At 46.7% G+C, this 21,367-nt stretch overlaps 1 protein-coding gene across 1 annotated transcript in view; it reads right to left on the minus strand.

Moving 5' to 3' along the window:
• JMJD7 (jumonji domain containing 7) overlaps positions 1 to 21,367 on the minus strand; it is a 64,381-nt gene that overhangs the window by 13,645 nt on the left and 29,369 nt on the right. Inside the window, exons 3-5 of the mRNA XM_086937228.1 lie at positions 19,031 to 19,284; positions 10,784 to 10,840; positions 274 to 369 (exon numbers count right to left, since the gene is read on the minus strand). Coding sequence (XP_086793354.1) covers positions 274 to 369; positions 10,784 to 10,840; positions 19,031 to 19,284 — 407 coding nt within the window. The remainder of the gene's footprint in view (positions 1 to 273; positions 370 to 10,783; positions 10,841 to 19,030; positions 19,285 to 21,367) is intronic.

Consider the following 21,367-nt stretch of genomic DNA (forward strand, 5'->3'; position numbering starts at 1 on the left):
CTTCAATGTATCCATGTCATTATATTTTGCATTAAAATATTACAACAGTGGGAGTTTATGACAACAAAGAAAATAAATATTTCCCTTCCTCACATTGGTTGCCAACTTAAGAAAACTAACAAACTACACTACAAAAAAAGCAAAAAAATTAGAAATCCCTTCTTTCTCTACATGCAAAGTAAAAGGCTTACTTTGAATATTTGCCTCAAATCTCAGTAACAATGGCAAAGCTTTATACCCATAAAAACCTGCAATTGGGGCGTGGCCACTCACCATAAGGAATGAAGGGGCGGTCACTTGGCGGATGTAGCAGGAAATGCTTCTCTCCGGAAATCACACAGTACAAGTTTTCATAATGATCTTTGTGCACTTAGACAGAAAGAAGAAAAGAGGGTAGAAGAAGAACATAGGAAATATAGAGTTATATATAAAAACAAAAAAACAAGAAAGGCAAAGGCGGACGAAAAGGTAAAACCGCACATCCAAGATCCTGAAAGAACCAGATACTGGAGATACTAGAGATGATGACTTATTGTCCTGACACGCTCTGGTCAACCGTAGCACTCCATAAAATCTGGATCCTGAGATTAAGTTCATATTTCAAGACTCCAAACAGAGCAGCAGGGAAATTTACAATAAAGAGTCTATTTTAGACCTGACAAAAAACACTTACAACCTCATTTAGAGTGGAGGAAATGTGTGAGAATCAGATGACTCCTTGTAGTAATGCGAAATTGACATAGTACTTCTTTAAGTTACTATCAATGTAATGCTCTTGCAGCATTTTCACCCACTGCTCTGCAGGTTTTACGGCATATTGTATCCTGAATTCTTTAAAAAGAGGTAATACTTCACATCCCAAATAAAGCAATGTTTGCTTTACCACCCAACTGTTTAGATGAGCCTCATTATTTATTCAGTCAAAGCAAACTTTGATAAATAGCGGAGTATACTGCTCAGCCCACTGCGGCCACATAACGCATTTGTTCACAAAGTGCAACAAAACACACTTAAAACATGACAGATCATGTATAAATCATGTTCTATGTGATTTACCCGTGAGCATTAAAACAGAGGTTTGTCTCACCGGCTACTGTGATTTTAGGTCACAATATCGACAACAAAAATATTTTGGTAAAAAAGTATTGTTGTCAAAATATTTAGTATAAACTTATCAAATGTAAACTATATAGTAGGTTAAAATATCTAAATCAAATATATCTCCCACCAAAACATAGAATAAAAAATATAACTTTAAAAATTACCAAAATGTCAGTTTAAAAATATGGGGGGGGGGTCGGTGATGAAAGTAATAAAGAGGTGTCCGGACAAACTGAAGAAGGATTTAGGGGATGTCCGAACACCTCCACAACAACAAAACAAACTCAGCAACACCCTGGCAGCTTCTTTGCAGCCCCGAACCCATGCCCCTCGGGAGGCTTCCAAAAGGTACAAGATAGTGGCAGCCACGGCCCACTAGAATGAAGCGGCACTGCAGTACGCGAGTAGAGAGTGTGGTGGTGAGAGATGAAGGAAGGAGGTCTCTCACTGTCTGCGGTGCAGTGGCGCTACAGATGCCAGCGACAGCAGACAAGGAGCAACACCAAGCAGAGAAGATGAGGAGTGAAGGGGTAAGAGGAGAGAGGGAGGGGTGGAGCTTCTGGGCTGGGATCACATGAATAAGACACTGATCCTACAGCCAGGGGTGAAGGAGGCAGCGACCAGACCCCTTCCACTGGGAGAGAAACTGGACATCCTACCAAGGAAATAAGGGGTAGGTGTTGGCACTATACAATTAGCACTGGGACATTAACCATGGGAGACTGGAAATAAATGGACCAATTACTATTAATAGCAAGGTCACTTTGGCCAGAATGTGGGATAAAAGAAACCAGCCTCCTCTGGCAAACGTGGCGCTGCAGAATATGAGACCACAGCGAATGGCCTCTCTCCTAGAAAGAAGGGAGGTGGAAATCCATACGTTAATTTTGGCCATCCGTGCTAGAGTACATGGGCAAAGAAAAGAGAGAGTTGATCTGTTCCCCGAGGTAAGACCTTTGAAGCTATTCAACTAGATAAAAGTGCAGGGATGGAGATGCACAAGAAACAAAGCAAGCGGACGATGGAGAGACAATGCAACACGACAAGGGACTTTTGAATGCTCACAATGGGAGGACAGGGAATTAAGCGGAGTTGAGAACAAGGGCCAGGCTCTTATATATGGGGATCCAGAGGGATTGTTGCAGATACTTTTGTGTAGTTAGTGTCTTAAAATTGAACTTTGTACTCTAATATGTACAGAATAAATTAAAGAAATGTCAATAAACTGAATTTTCCAAAAAGCTAATACAAAAAGTGTACAAAAATACTGTCAGCTTAAAAATGTTTAATTATTTTTAATAATAGTATGTAAACGTATATACATTTAAAATAAAATAAAAATGATACTGAATATATTGTAACTTTTTACAAAGAAAAATTAAAAAAAGAATTTTGTAATGAACATTTTTGTTAATGCTAATGTTAATGTTAACTAGACTTATATAGCGCACATCTGCCTCAGCGAAGAGGCGTCCCGGCGCTGAAAGCAGTGTAACATAGAGGCTAAGAACTAGGCATCCCGCGCTGAAAGCAGTGTAACATAGAGGCTAAAAACTAGGCCATGGGGAAAAGGTATGTTTTAATGGCCTTTCGGAAGGCCAGCAGGCTATCCAGATTGCGAATCTGAAAGGGCAAGGAGTTCGACAATTTGGCTGCCAAACAGCAGAAGGACCATCCCCTGGCACGGAGATGGTTCACTCGAGGGACAGCAACCAAGTATTGCCCCAAGGAGCGCAGCTGGCGCTTAGGAACATAAGGTACCAGCAAGTTGGCTAAAATCCCAGGAGACGCAAGCTTCAAAATGTTAAAGGTCAAGCAGAGAGCCTTGAATTCGATCCGCTTGGCCATAGGCAACCAGTTTAACGCTGAATGGCACCGGCTGTTGAGCAGCTTTGTGGGAGCCCCAGCAGGGCTCTGGCTGCTGCATTTTGAACTTGCTGCAGGTGCACCACCTCTGCCTGATTAGCCCCTAAGAGGAGCGAGCTGGCATAGTCCAATCCAGATAAGATAGCCGCTTGGACAATCAACTGACGGGTGAGTGGATTAAAAAACCCCCGCAGGGGCACTAGTTCCCGGAGGAGGCCGAAACAAGTGCCGGCCACTTTCTTGGTGTGCTCCTGGAAGCGGAGTGTAGAGTCCATCCAGACCCCTAGGTTTTTTACCACCGCCTTTGGGGTGGGTGCACTACCAAGGGTGTTGGGCCACCATTGCTCACTCCATAGTCCCTTGTCTTTCTCCACCAGCAACACCACAAATTTATTGGCGTTAAACTGGAGGCAGTTGGCGGTCATCCACTCCGCGGCTGCCTCCAGGCCACTTGTAAATTTGTAGGTGTCCTGTGTGGAGTTGTCAGAGAGAGCCACAACCAACTGCGTGTCGTCATGCAGACCATGGGAAGATCTTTGTCCTTAGCCACCGCAGCAAGAGGTAGAACATACAAATTAAATAGTACAGGATTCAGAGCAGAGCCCTGAGGCACACCCTGCCGATGGACTTGACACTGGAGAGAAAGGGAGGGGGGCAGTCACTTGGAATATTCTCACCGACAGGAAAGATCTGAACCATTCCAAAAGCTAGGCCAATGACACCGGACCCCTCCAGACGACGTAAAGGAATCTTGTGGGAGACCGTGTCAAATGCGGCACTGAGGCCAAGCAGTATCAGTGCCGCAGTGTGCCCTGCATCGAGAATGGTCTGCAGATGTTCGGTCACAGCCAGGAGAGTGGTCTCCGTACTGTGACCGACGCGGAAACCATTCTGGGAGAGGTCCAAGGTGCCATTAATATTCAAGATCCCTGTTAAGATGTTATTAGTGTGAGCCTCAGCAATCTTGGCTACCCATGGTAGGAGAGATATAGGACGAAAGTTTTCCAACTTAGCCGGATCCAGTGAAGGTTTTTTAAGGAGAGGAAATACCTTAGCCTGCTAACATACTTTAGGAACAACAGCTGTGGAAAAAGATGTATTAACTACCTGGCACAGAGGTGCCAGGAGCACAGGTAGGGAGTCCCTGAACTGGGTAGGCTTCAGAGGATCTACAGGAGAGCCAGATTTAACTTTACCACTCAGCAGTAAAAACTCATCCTGCGAGATGGAAGGAATAACCTCCAGAGAATGATTGTAAGTAATCTTTATTGTTTAAGTTATTTAAAACCATAACAATGTCATAGTACAAATATGGTATCCATATGAACTGTTTAAAAAAGTATTAAAAAACCGATAGCGGTATCCCTATCATGAGGACACTTTAAAATTTTGTTCAAAATTCTCCAACATCAGATTACTGTCAAATTATGGTTTTTACTGCTAGTGACGTATAAAACATTTTAAACATTTTTATAAAATTGCAATAAAGTTCTGAACATCATAGTTATTATGTTCCTTTACCCAGTTTTTCACTTAAATCTATATTTTTCTAAATTACACATTAACCTAACCTCCATTTCTATTAACAAAAAGCTGCCCCAATTATAACATTAATTTAAAAGTTAATATTGAAATCCCGAATATGTACATTTATCTTTGTTCCTAATAATAACAATAAACACCCAAAAATGTAACCAGTTTGCTTATTTTTTTTACAATTTAGAAAATAGATCTAAATCAATCACAATTATGTTATAATTTACTTTAAATTACTAAATAAGATATTAATTTAAAATGATTACATTATTTAAAATCTATTAAATACAAGTTTAATATATGCAAAAGGAGGGGTAGCCAGACTGACAAAGGGAGCTCACCAAATGTCTGGGATCTGAGTAATGCTTATAATATGATCAACTGGTGCTCTAGAACAAGGTTGTCTACCAAGCAACCCCAACACATAAACCCCCGCATAGGGGTGAATGTCATCATAAACAAAGGAGGAGTCCCGAGCACTCAAAATATTATTCATCAAATTTCAGAAGGGTCAAAATGTTCAAGTATTCTTTATTCTCAAGTGTTCTTATTCCATATCCATCCTGTAATTCATATGACGTTGATACAAAAACAGCAGCCAAGAACAAGCAGCCAACACGTGTTTCGTCGTATGGCGAGTAGCCTATCGACTTCCTAAGGGCTGCAAAGTGAACTGGGAGTAGAGTCATACAAGACCATTAATGGCAATCATAATTCCTGTTATAACTCTGTTCCTGCATGATCTGTAAGTGTGCATAATAATTTGATGATACAGTAGTAGTAATTATTCCACTGCCAGTCTCCAAATTACTTCCCGATCACTAACATCCCAACCTGGAGAGTTTCCTTGCAGCAAATATCAGAGTGCACCCATAATTTGGAGACTGGGGACCAGATGTAGGTAAAGTATATATACCGATTCTAAAATACCGAATTTTACCGATTCGGTATTTTAGAATCTGTAAATGCTATGTAGCAAATAAATCGGTAAAAATTACCGAATCGGTAAGATTCGGTATTTGCCGAATCAGTATTTACTGAATCAGTAATTGCCATTCATTCCTATGGGCCTGGAGGTCCATAGGATTGAATGGCAATTACCGAACCGGTAAATACAGATTTGCATTTTCAAAGGTATTCCTTATTTACCACCAACTTATCGTTGGTGGTAAATAACGAATCCTAAAATGGGAAAAGCACTCATTTGAGTGCTCCCTACATTGCAAATTTGGTAATTTACCAATTCGGTATTTTAAGGAATCTGTAATTTATCGATTCCTTAAAATACTAGGGGCCAGATGTAGGTAAGTAACATTTACCGAATCTTAATTACCGAAAATTACCGAATGTTACCGATTCGGTAATTAAGATTCGGTAAATGTGAGGGGTTGGTATGTAGGGAATCCAGATGTTCCCTTTTACCGAATCGGTAAAATTCGGTATTTACCGATTCGGTAAATACCGAATCGGTAAAGCCTATTGATTCCTATGGGCTTCAAAGCCCATAGAAATCAATAGGCTTTACCGATTCGGTATTTACCGAATCGGTAAATACCGAATTTCACAAGGGTGCAGGGGGTGTCACTTTGACACCCCCTGGCACCCCCTAAACAGGATTGGGTTCCATGTGGCAGGCATACCTGCCCTAAGGGCAGGTCTGCCTGTCATATGGCACAGGTGTGCATGCACACATGTGCATGCACACCAGAATCGGTATTTTACCATCAAATAGTTTTTGATGGTAAAATACCGATTCTGTAATGCTTGTGGGACTCAGAAGAGTCCCACCTACATATCAATTTTACCGAATCGGAAAAAATACCGATTCGGTATTTTACAGAATCGGTAAATTTACCGATCGGTAAATTTACCGATTCTGTAAAATACAGGGCCCTACATCTCAAATTGCATTTACCGGTCGGTAACGGCCGAATTCGGCCGTTACCGACCGGTAAATGCCTACCTACATCTGGCCCTAAATCTGTAAATTACCGAATTTGCAATTTAGGCCACCTACATCCCAAATGCCCAATACCGGTCCGTAACGGCCGAAATTCGGTAATTTCGGCCGTTACGGACCGGTATTGGGCCACCTACATCTGGCCCTCGGAGTGGTATAATTACTACCACTTTATCGTCAAATTCTTATGCAAGTGTGTTTGCATGTTTTTAGCAAGGGGTTTACCTTTGACGGTCATCGGCATTCGCCAGGACATAGGCCATTAACTGTATAGTCTACCTTACCTCTAATCCTCCTCACCATCTTTGGCAATTGTTGGGAAAGACAGAATCACAAATTAATGAAACCTGTCACTACAGGTTCCATTCTCCAAACTTGGTTCTTTAACGAATCAAATACTGCATGTCAGACGTATTGGTACAGAAATTTAAACATTTGATCTAGATCTCAATTAGGGAGTTACGTGAACAGCAGGGTGAGGGTATTTATTAAAGACATCAGGGGGAAAGGACACAACTACGTTTAGTGTACATGTCTGCAGAGGCTACAAGCACTGATGACAATCCAGAACAGACTTTTCTAGACTCCAAAGTAGCGCATTATTTGGTATTGAAAGTGATCTGAGCGGTGTTGTATGTAAGCAAGCTTTTTATATATGGGTCACATGCCTTGAAGCATGTTAACATGGACCTTGTATGGGCACTGTACGGATTTGAACGCATGACAAATTATACAGCATCGAATCAGATTTTCAGTAAGGAGGGTTTAATGTTTGCTAAAAGAAACTGTATTTAATGAATTCATATCTTTTTGCTGCTCATTGCACAAGGATTTTGCATTCTCTGCAGCATTTAACGCTATCTAGAAATCAGCTTGCAGGCTGACCTTGTGGAAGCATTGTGCTCACAATTAAATGAATACAAAGCAGAAGCTGCCATAGGCCTCTTAATACTCCTGTGTAACAAATGCAGACTCCGAGTGAGAGGCACTCACTCGTTCCACTGACCCTCATGCATTAAAATGGTATAAAAGATTCCACCAACTGCAGTGGCACAAGCGGACTGACCAGTTAGGGCTCCATTTTGGGACATACAGGTATTGCCGGGGAGGAGGGGTGTAGGAGGGGGAGAGATCCAGGACTGTAAGCATTAGGAAACATTGCAAATTAAATACATCAAGTTGTGGGCCGGTTAAATGCGATACAATCAGATGTTTTACAAATAGCTTAGGGATGTGTGACGAACAGTGTTTGCGGTGTATCTAGCTTTCACCCTTATATCATGTTTAGTTACAGGGCTATTATTATGATAATTTGCATTCGCCTGGTATCTAATGTAGTTTAATTCTAACAGGTGTGTGAGCTAGTCTGGGGTTCAGGAGGGCTTTGCTAAATCACCTAAGCGATTTTTTTGACAGGTCTGTCTGACTCCTTACACTTCTAGTCTACAAGAGCACCAGGCAATGGGAGAGGTAACAGACACATGCCAGTTTTCCTTTGCTCTGAAAAAAATCGCAATTTGCTTTTGGAGCCAGGAATTCTAGCAAGTGTGACCCCTAAAACATCTGGATAACACAACAGTGGGTGGGTCCTTTTGGTGTGCTTTGTGTATATATTGGCTGATGTAGCACATCCCAGTTCAGTCAAAGGAGGGCCTTGAGAGGGTATTTTGACAAAGGTGTCACTATTTCATATTTGATCCAGTGGCAGAAGTCACTTGTGATAAAAGGCACACAACGGCCAGATGTCAATGGCAGGACTCAAGCCTGGGGAAGAGAAGCCTGCATGAAAACGGATGCCACCAAACTGTTCCTGCCTGCACCCTCTAGTCCCATTCCTCGCCTCAGCAGCACCTGCATGTTGAAGGATTCCAGGTTGAGGCCAATATGTATGTTAGGATGCAGTGAAAATTTGTGCAACAATCAACAAGCCATAATAATCTTGCACGCTACCGCTAGGGGAGTATCGCTGTACTCTACAAGTCTGATCCAGGAACCTTAAGCATGACTACAAGAGACTTAATGTACATTTTATGTTGCCACAGGAATTTATGTGAGCTAAGTTATACCTTTGTTGAAGTTCTGTAGAAAACCACCAAAAGGGTGTCAAGAGAAATGATTAAAAGGGGTAGGTACAGTCATTGTAAAGGATTTGCTTTAGGGTATGGTATTATCACCTACATGCATTTATCAGTCTGATCCTCCACACATTCTGGAGTGTGCACCCACCAAATATCAGTGATTAAGCAAAATGTATGCACCACCTACTGTCAAAGGGCCCTTGATCATTTCATACCTGTAGACCTGCATTAGCACAAATACTCAGCAAGCAGTCGCATGTTGCCATCATTTCCAAGAGGTGTGCTACCTTCAGTGACTGTAAGAAGGTGTAGCTGGTATATGTTACACCGGGTATAATGACAGGCAAATGCATGATGTGTCCAATGGCATCATAGATGACTTGTGAACTGCCAGCCAGCAGTAGGGACAACGAATCGATGTCCAATGTCTCTTGAAGGCTGTTATGGCAATACAACAGGTGTTCTAAGCACATGTGGAAAGTGGTCTCAAGTGATTTTAGGACAGTAGGGTAGGTCACCATTTTAGCGCATTCACGAGTGTTATCCCCATTCTCCCCAAACTGTACACTTGCTCTTCCATCTCTTTAAGCAGAGGGCTCCCCCCATGAACCCAAAACACAATACAGAGCTGCCCCACAATCCTGGATCTAACTTCCCCTTCCTTCCAAACACCTCTTTTGTCGGCTTGTACGCGAGTTCATTCACTTTCAGGTATCAGTCTACCTCCCCAGCTGCACCACCACATCTAGTTTCTTCTCGTAATGGGCGCCCAATCGTCTGTACTGAACATGTCATCACCAATTGTACAGCAAGGAATTCAATGCCTGCTGCAGAGATGCTGCAGTGAATCCTCTACATACAATTCACAGGGTACTACAGCCGTGCCACAATTCGACTCTCCGTGCTGAATATTTTGCTTGCTATTGTTGGGGCGCTGTGCCAGCATCAGGATCGATCAGCTTGTGAAATGCCGGCACTGATTCCACTGCTTCTCTGTAGGAAGCATACCGCAACAAGTGCCTCGACATGGGCTGGGATGGCACTGAGGTGAGCAGTTGTTGATGGAAGTTCATTTTACCACTCTCGGACCATGTTCAGAATCACAAATGGTGGGAAACTATGTCTAAGCATCCTCTGTGTCATCTCTAGAAGCGCCTTTTTGACAAAACTTCACTATAGGTTCATGCTGCCGTTATACCATAGACCTATACAGGGTTAGCGTAAGGCATATTTGAGACTGGGTAAGTTCTGTGCAATGCTCAGCAGTCCTGTATGTGGAGTCAGCTGGCTCCTTTTTCATGATGATGCTTAATTCACTTTTTTCATGTATGTGTTTTCCTATGTTACAATGCATGAGGACATTGCTATTCTGCACAATTTACACCTTTAAAGGAAGCCTGTTGTATTGCTAGCTCGTCGCACCTCCTTCATGTTGGCTGGCTGCTCTTGGACGTACATATGAAATGTATGGTGGCAAGTCATAACTGGAAGTGATTTGAATAGGTTTAATCCTAAGGTTTCATGCATCCCATTTTCTGTCGAATTACATACTTAAGGATTCCAATACTGATTTTATAAAATTTGTGTAGGTCCAGGTGACAGATCAGAAAACTACAGGCAATAATACTCTTTTGTTATTCTTTATTCACTAATCTTGACCTACAGGGGTGTACTGCCGAAATACACTATTAGCCCTGGACCACAATTTGCTGTATAGTGCATTGACAGAGTGTTACTGGTATGTTCGCAAATTCCAGAACAGTCCGTTGCTGGCAGACTGATCCTAGGTATCCCCTGTCACAACCACATCACCCAACACCTCAGCGATCTCCATTGGCTCCCCATCGAAAGAAGAATAACCTTCAAGGTCCTCACTCATGCATATAAGGCACTCCACAACATCGGACAAGCACACCTTAATAACAACCTCTCCTTCCACACACCCAAGAGACACCTCCGATCAGCTGACCTCTCTCTGGCCACCATCTCTCGCATCTACAAAACCACAACAGGAGAAAAGTCCTTCTCCTACCCCGCAGCCAAGGCCTGCAACGGCCTCCCCCTCCACAAAGTCCTTAAACTGCTCCAGTTCAAGAAGGACCTCAAGACCTGGCTCTTCAGATGAACCCAGCACTCAACAGACGCCCCCTCCCTCCACCCTAGCGCCTTGAGACCCTTGCAGGTGAGTAGCAACCCTGATTGATTGAATACAATTACCAAAGCAAGAGAGTACTGTGCTTACTTGATGTTACTGCAGCCGACTCCCCAAGCCAGAAGTTTACAGCATCAGGTTTCTTTCCTAAGGAGGAAACAAAGGCAACGGTGATGACCCTGGGACATTATGAATTCACAACCAAATTCGAATACCTGCAACTAATAATTTCTTCAGTGTTTGATCAAAGTTTCCCACATACCTCTAGATCATTACAGACTTGACAAGATCAGAGATAAGACAGATTAAAGATTCACAAAATTTCTAGGCACTCAATGTGCGTGGTGGCTGAGACTGCACCTTTACAGTATCAACAATAATAACGCCCCTTTTTCAATGCGGATACCAGCTGTCAGTAGGTACTGGTCAGACCCTCTAGGTTATTGCGGCATGGACTAACAAATTTTGCATCATAAATGTGCACCTTTTGCAGCACAAATGGCAAAATGTGATTTTTAAAAAATGTCTCTTGGGTCCGCCGTGTGCCCTGGGCAGCCGGGCCAAAACTTGATAAAAATAATGCCCCCCCAGGGGCGTGGCTAGCAGCCAACGATGGCGGCCGCAGCTTAGAGAGGCTCCCGTGACGAGGTGGCTTCCCACTGAAATCCGTCATTTTTATCCTGATTTTCGAGGTGCTTAAAGGGGTGGATCGGACCCAGAGGCCGTGCAGCACCCGGTGGTCCAATTTTGTGACGGCGAAGATCCTGAAACAGCGCGACATCGCTTGGCAGAGAGCGGTGAGAGGTGGGGCCTAGCGCTCTCCTGGAGGCAGCGGAGTCGAGTATACTTGGGACCCGGCCGGAAGTAACCTTTTGGCGGCGGTGGTTGGCCGGATGTACCGGTGCCCGGGACGCACTGCCAGGACAATCCGTAAGCGTCCTCCGGCGGCCCGGTAATACAAGCGGGACCCCGAGACGGCCTGTGGCAGTGGATATTCGTGTGATCACGCCCGGAGGCACAGCAGATAATGCCGGGGCTCGGGCGGCCGGACCCGCCATCTTGGGCGTTGGCTGCACGCTGTTCCCCGGGCTCTTCCAGCAACCGCCCCCGCGGAGCCGCCCGCCATGGCGGAGCGATAAAGACCTGCGGTCTTGGAGACCTTCCAGGTGGCTACTACTGCAACGGTCGACTAACGCGACCTCCCACAGACGACAGCAAGACAACGAAGCACCGGCCCTCCTTGATTTGATCACGGACTTGCGTTGGTCCGAGAGGATCGTATGACCAAAGCCATGTCCAACAGAGGCCCCAGGAATAGCACTACTCAGGCCAAATTGGACAAATTCGCTTATGAGAGACAAACTCCTCCCCAAGAACAGCGCAAGAATGCGGGGAAAACGTCGGAATCCGAGGGGGCGAAGAAGGCCACACTAGAGGACGTTCTGGCGGCGCTGGCTCAGGTGCAGGCAACGGTAGGAGCGACAGCCACGGAAGTCACCCTGATACGGGCGGACTTCCAGAAAATGAACGAAAGGGTAAAGCAGGTGGAGGTTGTCACTAAATCATTGGTCCAAGACGTGTCTGAGTTACAAACGGCGATGGAAAGGCTACAAACGGATAACAAACTACTCCGAGAAAAGTTGGATGACCAAGAAGGGCGCTCCCGGCGCAATAACGCTCGAATTTTAGGAGTGCCGGAATCTGAAGACAAGGGCGCCATGGACCTATATGTGGAAGAAATAATCAAAACCAGACTCCAGCCCAAAGGACTCTCAAACTTTTTTTCAGTGGAACGGGCCCACAGAGTGCCGGGGGGCAAACCAAAGACAGGTGGTCCGCCTAGACCAATACTGGCAAGACATTTCAATTTCAGGGACCGCGACGCCATTTTGCAGGCCGCGAGGGTGGCGCCGCCGATCCAAATACAGAACTCAAGAATTGCCTTCTTCCTAGACTACACGGCAGAGGTCTCTAGAAAGCGCAGAACATTCCTGGAGGTAAAGAAAACTTTGAGGGAAAAGGAACTGCCGTATTCAATGCTTTTTCCGGCCCGGCTGCGAGTGGTGGCGAACAAAAAAGTATGGTTTTTCGATTCTCCAGAAGCGGCCCGGGACTGGCTTGAGGGGTGGCATAATGTGGACCGGCAGCGGAGGCGACACACGTCTAACCAGGATCGCAGAGGCGACAGCAGAACTGGCTCACAAACGTCAGGGCGTGGAGGAGCGGAGAGCTCTCCGTCCCGTGGTTTTGCGGGGGCCGGTGGTGAAGAATGAACCCCATACTCCAATTCTCATGAACAGGGCAATCGCTGATCATTTACACACTGTTTTATAGCTGCAATTGGACACTGGCACGAAACACCCCAACAGCACGCAGGGATGCCGCCTGCTCGGGGAGACGCTCTCCCCCTACACGCAAGTACTCTGGTTGCGGGATGGGTTAAACACTCTGCTCAGTTGGGGGGGCGGGCAGTTGAAAGTCCGTTAGGCAGGGTAGCAGGGAGGGGGGATGGGGGGGGTTGTATTGTTACAGTTAGGAATGTATATATACGGTCGAAGACAATGTTGGAATTTCTGTATGAGTCAATGCAAGATGGGTGGGATAGACAATGATCGTAAGCCCCCGTGATGTCCCTTAGCTCTTCGCTATGCACCGGCATAGCCACCATACCGGACCCACTTCTTGGTCAACACACCATGCATCCCGTAGTACCTAATGGCTGATAATTCTGTCCCGGTAAGGGGGGTGGTGGACCCTGAGTCACAGTGCCCTCCCTTACGTTTGCTGTCTTGGAACGTGAGAGGTCTTGGGGACAAGGTCAAACGAGGGTTGGTACTGACTGCAATTAAAAGACAAAAACCCACCATAGCCCTACTGCAGGAAACTCATCTAGTGGGGGGGGGGGGGGGGGGGCTACCAAGGCCTTGGATAGGCGAGGATATAAAATGTTGGTCCACTCTGAGTTCACGTCCGGTTCCAGGGGGACCGTTATCCTGATACAGAAAAACGCACGTTTCATCCCCTTACTGACTAAGACTGATGACCAGGGCTGCTTTGCGGCCTTGCAGGGGCAGTGGGAGGGGAAACTTTTTAATCTGGTCTCAGTATATATCCCACCGGCAATGCACTCGGTTCACCTCCCAAAATTAGGTGACTTCCTTCTGACTCTCCCCGAGGGTGAGATCATCCTGGGGGTGGACTTTAATGCAGTCATGGACACACAACTTGATAGACACCCCACGCCGGTGCAGGCGGGGGGAGTCCCCTACCTCCAGCGGTTTGCAACGGCCATGGGACTGACTGACATTTGGAGACATTTGCACCCTGGTACGAAACAATACACTTTTCACTCCGCTGTGCACGGCAGTCTCTCTCGCATTGACCACTACCTGACGCTGGGAGAGGGCCTCCAATACATAGACACAATGGCAATTCACCCTCGAGGGATTTCAGACCACTCGCCACTCACGCTAACACTTTCTTCTCAGGCACGATCACGCAAACGCATCTACCCCATTCACGCTACCTACTTTAGGGTCCCACAGGTTCGCAAGGCCCTTAAAAGAACAACAAAGCAATACTTCCAAGAAAACATACACTCAGTAAGTTCCCCCGAGACACTTTGGGAAGCCTATAAAACGGTCCTGCGGGGACAAGCCATTAACTCCATCACGGGTCATAAAAGACAGCTGTCACAGGAGTTAGTTAATCTGGAGGTGGCTTTACAGGAACGGACCACTTCCCATGAACAGCACCCCTCTCCATCAACCCTTCACGCACTTACCCTTCAACAACAACTATACAACGATCACCTGCGCATCCAAGTAAAAGGGCACATAACCGACACTCAAAATAGAATCTACGAGGTGGGTGAAAAAGCTGGGAAAATGTTGGCATGGCTTGATAAATGGGAGGGTAACTCCAGGGGGATCCAACGCTTGAAAGACGAACATGGGGCGGTACACACAGACCCAAGACGTATCACGGAGCTACTCGCGACCCACTTTGAGCGGGTGTACACCCCGGAACGTGTGATCACACCTGAGATGGCCAAAGACATCCTAGCTCCGATCGAGGTCCAAACATTGTCACCGGAAGCGTCAAATGAGTTGGAAGCGGACATCACTGCCGATGAAATCCAACTGGCGATTCGGGCAATAAACCCGGGTAAAGCAATGGGACCCAATGGCATACCCATTGAATGGTACCAAGCAGTGCCTGGGACCCTCAGTGAACATCTACTGGGAATGTTTAGGGAATGTCTAGAGAAGGGTTCTCTTCCGCCGGACCAGCGAGCGGCGACCATTGTGACTATTCCTAAACCGGGCAAACCGCCTGATGAGTGTTCCTCTTATCGCACCATATCCTTGCTAAATGCCGAAGTTAAGATTTTGACTAAACTCCTAGCGACCAGAATCCTGCCCCATCTGTCGTCGATTATACACCCGGATCAATCCGGATTTATGCCACACAGAAACACAGTGTTGAATCTGCGAAGGCTGCACGGCGTGCTGGCTAGAGCAGATTCTATCAGCGCATCAGCAGTGATTTTGGCGCTTGACGCTAAAATGGCATTTGATCTGGTGGAATGGGCATATCTTTTTGAGGCACTGAAGCGCTTGGGATTCGGGCCCGCTTTATTGCGTGGGTCAAACTATTATACACTGACCCGATGGCACACGTGGTAGCTAATGGACATATCTCGCGCACGTTCCCGCTGGGGAGGGGCACACGGCAGGGTTGTCCCTTATCACCCCTGCTGTTCGCTATCTCCTTGGAACCCCTCGCGACCCTCATAAGGACCTCACCTCTCCTCAAGGGCATATCATGGAGTGAGGGATGGGAGGATCGACTGTCTTTATATGCAGACGATATGTTGATTTATTTAACTGACCCCGAATGCGGAGTGCCGGCTTTATTGCACATTTGTGACACACACGGCAGCGTTTCCGGCTATACGCTGAATTGGAATAAGTCGGAACTGTATGTTTTGCAGGGGCAGGCCCGAACCTTGGTGAGGCATGCCCACTAGCGATAGCGGGCTCGTCGTTTAAATATCTGGGCATTCATGTCACTAGGGATCCAACGGAATTCATGAATAGGAATCTGAAGCCTCACCTGGATAGACTTAAACGAGATGTTACGTTCTGGTCGGGTCTTCCGTTGACACTCCTGGGCAGAGCTGCACTCTATAAAATGATGGCGTTGCCACGTTTTTTATATGTCCTCGAGAATACACCCTATCCTGTAGCCCCTAGGTTTTTCCAGAAAGTGGCAGCGCTGGTTTCTAACCTTTTATGGGGGAACCTCCCTGCACGCATTGCACAATCCAAGCTGCACAGAGGCTGGTACGACGGTGGTATCGCATTACCTAACTTAAGACTGTACTATACGATATACGATATACGATATACGATATACGATATACGATATCCCGGATGTTATGTTCTGTGGTCAAAGCGCCCTGAGACCTGTAGGTGACCCGGCGCTATACAAATCCACAATAACAATAACAATAACTATTGGGCAGCACACCTTAAGCCGATCAACCAATGGATTCACGCACCTCAAACTGAGCCAGCGTTCCAGTCCGACAGGGCGCAATTGGGCACGAACAGCCTGTTGGGTCCATTATATGATCACCGTAAAGTTCGTGCCTTACTAGGGCCCACTAGACTGACAGTACAGTTGTGGCATACAGCAACAGCAGCGCTGGGTTGGAAAGGGAAGATCACCAAAATGACCCCGCTGTGGGATTCTCGGATGTTGGGCAACATGAGAAACAGTAAGGGTTTTACACACTGGGACACTATAGGGATTTCCACGGTGGGTGATCTCTAGGAGAGGAACGGGGTGATACCCTTTAACCGGCTAAAAGACTTATACGACCTTGATGACAGGGAACTTTACAGGTACATCCAGATACAACATGCATTGCTCGCAGCCCTGCCCCCTGACACGACGCTGCCTGAGTCTTCGCCGTTAGAAGACCGCCTCCTTACTGATTTTATGATAGAAAGGGCAACATCACTCACATACCGCAAACTGCTTAATAACTTCCCAGACCCGACACTCCTGTTAAAGGCGAAATGGGAGGGTGACACTAGCGAAATGGACGAACATGAGTGGAATGAGGCGCTTGGGTCCCCTAAGGAAGTAGGCATCTCAGCCCGACTGCGGCTAGTACAACTCAAGATACTACACAGGGTTTAATACACCAGGACCGTGCTACACCGCATCCACAGGATACCACATCCTTACTGCCTTCGTGGTTGAGGGGAGGAAGGAACATTTTTTCACACCATATGGGAATGCCCCAAGATTCGGGAATACTGGAAACAGATACTCCGCACAATCTCGCAAACGTTAGACCTGTCGCTGTTGCCTGACCCACGAAGGTGCTTGTTAAACGTATGGAAGCCTACTGACCTCTCCAGACATGAATAGCTCTGGGTCACGGTAGGATTGATGGTGGCAAAACGAGACATCGCACAGCGCTGGGGTGCGGCAGACATGCCGACCAAGTCACAATGGTGTCTAAATATGGACAGGGTAATGGTAACGGAAAGGGCAGTATATTCTAACCGGGCCTGCCCAGGGAAGTGGAATAAGATTTGGACGAAATGGAATGTGTACAGGGGGGAAATTTGTAACCCCTTGCTGGAAGATGATCAGGATGTCTCCGACGAGGAAGAGGATGAGGGGTAAAACTAAGTAAGAATAGCGAGGAGTGGGGAAGCCAAGGTTACTGTACGGGATCTCCTATTTGAATTGCTAAGTGGGAGGCAGGGGGTGGATGTAAGGGTAAGATTAGTGGGGAACGATCGAGCACATGGGTATGGAACTAGAGTAGGCCTCTCCCAAGAGGTACTTGTAACTCAGACTGTGTTGATTCATGCAAGATCATAATACTATTCCTAACGTTTGAAGTTGAAAGTTGTTGTTTTAAAAAAAAAAGTAAAATCAAAAACCTCATCCAGCGTCAATACAGATATCTGAGATGCACCTTTCTTTCGCAGAGACCTTCTTAGGATTTATACAGAGCTGATGGTTTAATGTCTATTTTTGAAATGCTGCATTTTGAATCACGAACTGTGTTAGCGGCCGGCCCGTTGGGTTGTAGGCATTCCGCTGTGTACTATACAAGTGCAATATAGTTTTTTGTTTTTTTTTAAATAATAAAAAAAAAATAATGCCCCCTGAGCATGCTGCTCGGTGGGCATTGGTTTCTAATCAAGGTTTGGGGATCCGGGGCATGCGGCGGGCCCGGGTATCATTGATTTTTATTGAGTTTCAGGCCGGCTACTGAGCCCGAAACTTGATAAAGATAAACGCCCTCTGGGCCCACCGCATGCCATGTGGGCGGCGGGCCCAAAACTTGATAAAGATAATGCCCTCTGGGCCCACTGCCCAGGGGGCATTAGTTTTTATTCAAGTTTTGGGCCCACGTGGCATGCATCCGGCCCAGGGGGCATTCAATTTTATCAAGTTTCGGGCAGGCTGCTCAGCCAAAACGTGATAAAAAATGCCCTCTGGGTCCACTGCATGCCATGTCGGCAGCGAGCCCTAAACTGGTTAAAAAGTAATGCTCCCGGGTGCCCCATGGACGGCGGGCCCCGGGGGGTGGGCATTAACTTTGATCAAGTTTTGGAACTGCCGCCCATGGGGCACGCGAGGACCGCAGGAGGGATTTATTTATTTTTTTGTCAAATTTGGGAATTTCGGAGGCATTTTTGTTAGAAGAGGAAGATTTTTACAAAACTGCTGACTTTGCAAATTATTTTCCAAATCGTGAAATCCTGGAGGGTTTGACCAGTGTGCACTGCAGTATTCCAACAAGGGAGTCTCCAATGGAGGTCTGAGTGAGGGCCCTTCACATTCACTGGTCCACTGTTGTCGGATTCCTGTGGGAACTGCCCCTCAATTGGAGCAACGGCCTGGTCAAAGCATGCAACAATTTCCTTCAGGTAACTCCTAAATAATTGTATTGAAAATATTATATTGACACTACAATTGAAGATGACATGAATCAAATATTCATTGCAAAAAAAGTTAGGTTTGTCACAAGAAAAACACCTTTAAATTGATAAGCAACTCATCACTAGCTCATACATTATAAACCATAATGTTCCTGTGGCACCTCCTCCACAAGGCTCTTCCAGATAAAGATAATTTGGACAGCCAAATTCCATTAGTGTGCTGTTTACCATACTTTGATACAACCCTTCCACCCTAAACTGGAATCCCTAGTGCAATGACCCAGACTATAACTCATGCATATTCATTTAGCTTTAGTGAGCTAAATCTAGGTAAAAAAAGATATTTCTGTGCTTGTACCCAAGGCTTCAGTCATCCAGGGGATATCGGGCTCAACATCATCGATGAGCTGGGAGAACTCCTCAGTCAGGTTGGAGCACTGCTTCTGGACATAGAATACTCCTGGCCGGGTCACCTTCTTCTCCACGATGTCCAGAAAGGAGCTGAAGGTCATCCGCCGTTCTTCTGGCATGACAAACCTATCTCCGTATACAGCATCGGCATAACCATTGGGAGTCACAGCCACGCTAACGTCCCTGGAACCCACCACCTCTCTATGAAAAAGGAAACCGATGTAAATTAAAAACAAACATTCAAGAGCATTTGAAGAGCTCAATGAAAAGGCATCTTACTACAAAATCTTAACCCGAGTTCCCACCATTCTCATCTATTCCACAAGCACAAAGGGTGCTCTCTTTTCCTTACATGTGCTTACTCCCTAAGATGTGCATGGTATTTCTTCAAAGGTTTTACACTTTCCTATAATTTTGTCTGGCGTATTTCAACCTTTGAAATGGTTCCGCATTGAGTTAGATTGTGCAAGTTTCGTCCTGGCCAACATAAAGATTTGGTGTATACTAATTTTCCTTTTATGCAGTTTTCAAATAAATAAGCATGGAAGTACACCAGGATGCCAAATTTTCTGAACTAAGAAAACATGGTATGCCCAGAAGCATCCACAATATTTTAGCCACATTACGGCAAAGCGAAGATCTCAAGACTGCTCATCAATGTACCTGGTGAACTAGACAGAAAATACAGTCATCCTTCTGTGAATAGGGGTTGGATTAATGGATTAAGGGCAAATGTGCAGTAAAGAGCCCGGGAGGATTAAGAACACTCCTTTGAAACCTGCCATCAACAAATACACAACTGTCTTGTACCACACCCCCACATGGTCCCACAAGATAGACCCCGCTAGATCCCACCACTGCCAGAAATGTTCGGCTCCATTTGTCCAAAAATACAGCAATACTGGATTCAGGTGCACACCACACTAGGGGTCGTCCTTTCCATGACATTGCTCCCCACTCCGGAGATTGCACTGATGGGATATGTGGTAAATTTCCCCAGGAAAGTCAGGAAATTGGCTGCGCTTGGTTTTCTCTCGGCCAAACGCGAGGTGGCATTGCTATGGGGTACCAGGAGGGTCCCTTCAGTAAAGTCATGGCTTCGCAGTTTGGCGTTTTGTAATGTAAATTGCTAAGAATACGCCACATTAGTGCCCAGCTCCTCAAGACCTGTGGACATTTGGGGACCGTACAAAACGTACATCACTAGCAAGCGCACTCAATCAATCAATCAATCAATCAATCATAGGCATTTATACCGCGCACTACTCACCCGGAGGGTCTCAAGGCGCTTGGGGGGGGGGGGGGGGGGAGTCCGCACTGCTCGAACAGCCAGGTCTTGAGCTTATTCCTGAAGGAGAGGTGGTCTTGGGTCAGGCGCAGGTCGGTCGGGAGGGAGTTCCAAGTCTTGGCGGCCAGGTGGGAGAAGGACCTTCCTCCTGTTGTCGCTCTGCGGATGCGGGGGACGGCGGCGAGGGCGTGACTGGTCGAGCGGAGATGGCGTTTGGGAGCGTAGAAGTTGAGGCGGCTGTTGAGGTAAGTCGGGCCTTGGTTGTGTAGGGCTTTGTGTGCGTGGGTGAGGAGCCGGAAGGTAATTCTTTTGTTGATCGGGAGCCAGTGCAGGTCTCTCATGTGTCTGGAGATGTGGCTTCGTCTGGGGACGTCGAGGATGAGTCTCGCCGAGGCGTTCTGGATACGCTGGAGTCTCTTCTGGAGCTTGGCGGTGGTTCCGGCGTAGAGGGCGTTGCCGTAGTCCAGACGGCTGGTGACGAGGGCCTGGATGACCGTCTTCCTGGTCTCGGTGGGGATCCACCGGAAGATCTTACGTAGCATGCGCAGGATGTTGAAACAGGACGAGGAGACGGCGTTGACTTGTCTGGTCATGGAGAGGGAGGAGTCCAGGATGAAGCCCAGGTTGCGTGCGTGGTCTGTCGGTTTGGGTGCGTTGCCCAGGGCGGGGGGCCACCAGGAGTCGTCCCAGGCGGAGGGTGAGGAGCCCAGGATGAGGACTTCCGTCTTGTCTGTGTTCAGTTTCAGGCGGCTGGTCGTCATCCACTCGGCCACGTCTTTCATCCCTTCGTGTAGGTTGGCTCTGGCGGTGGCGGGGTCGTTGGTCAGGGAGAGGATCAGCTGGGTGTCATCGGCGTAGGAGATGATGTTCAGGTTGTGTTGGCGTGCGATGGCCGCAAGGGGGCTCATGTAGACATTGAAGAGGGTGGGGCTGAGCGAGGAGCCCTGAGGGACGCCGCAGATGACTTCCGTGGCTTCTGATCTGAACGGGGGGAGG

Source organism: Lissotriton vulgaris, chromosome 9 (assembly GCF_964263255.1).
Source record: "Lissotriton vulgaris chromosome 9, aLisVul1.2, whole genome shotgun sequence".
Lineage (NCBI taxonomy): Eukaryota > Metazoa > Chordata > Amphibia > Caudata > Salamandridae > Lissotriton > Lissotriton vulgaris.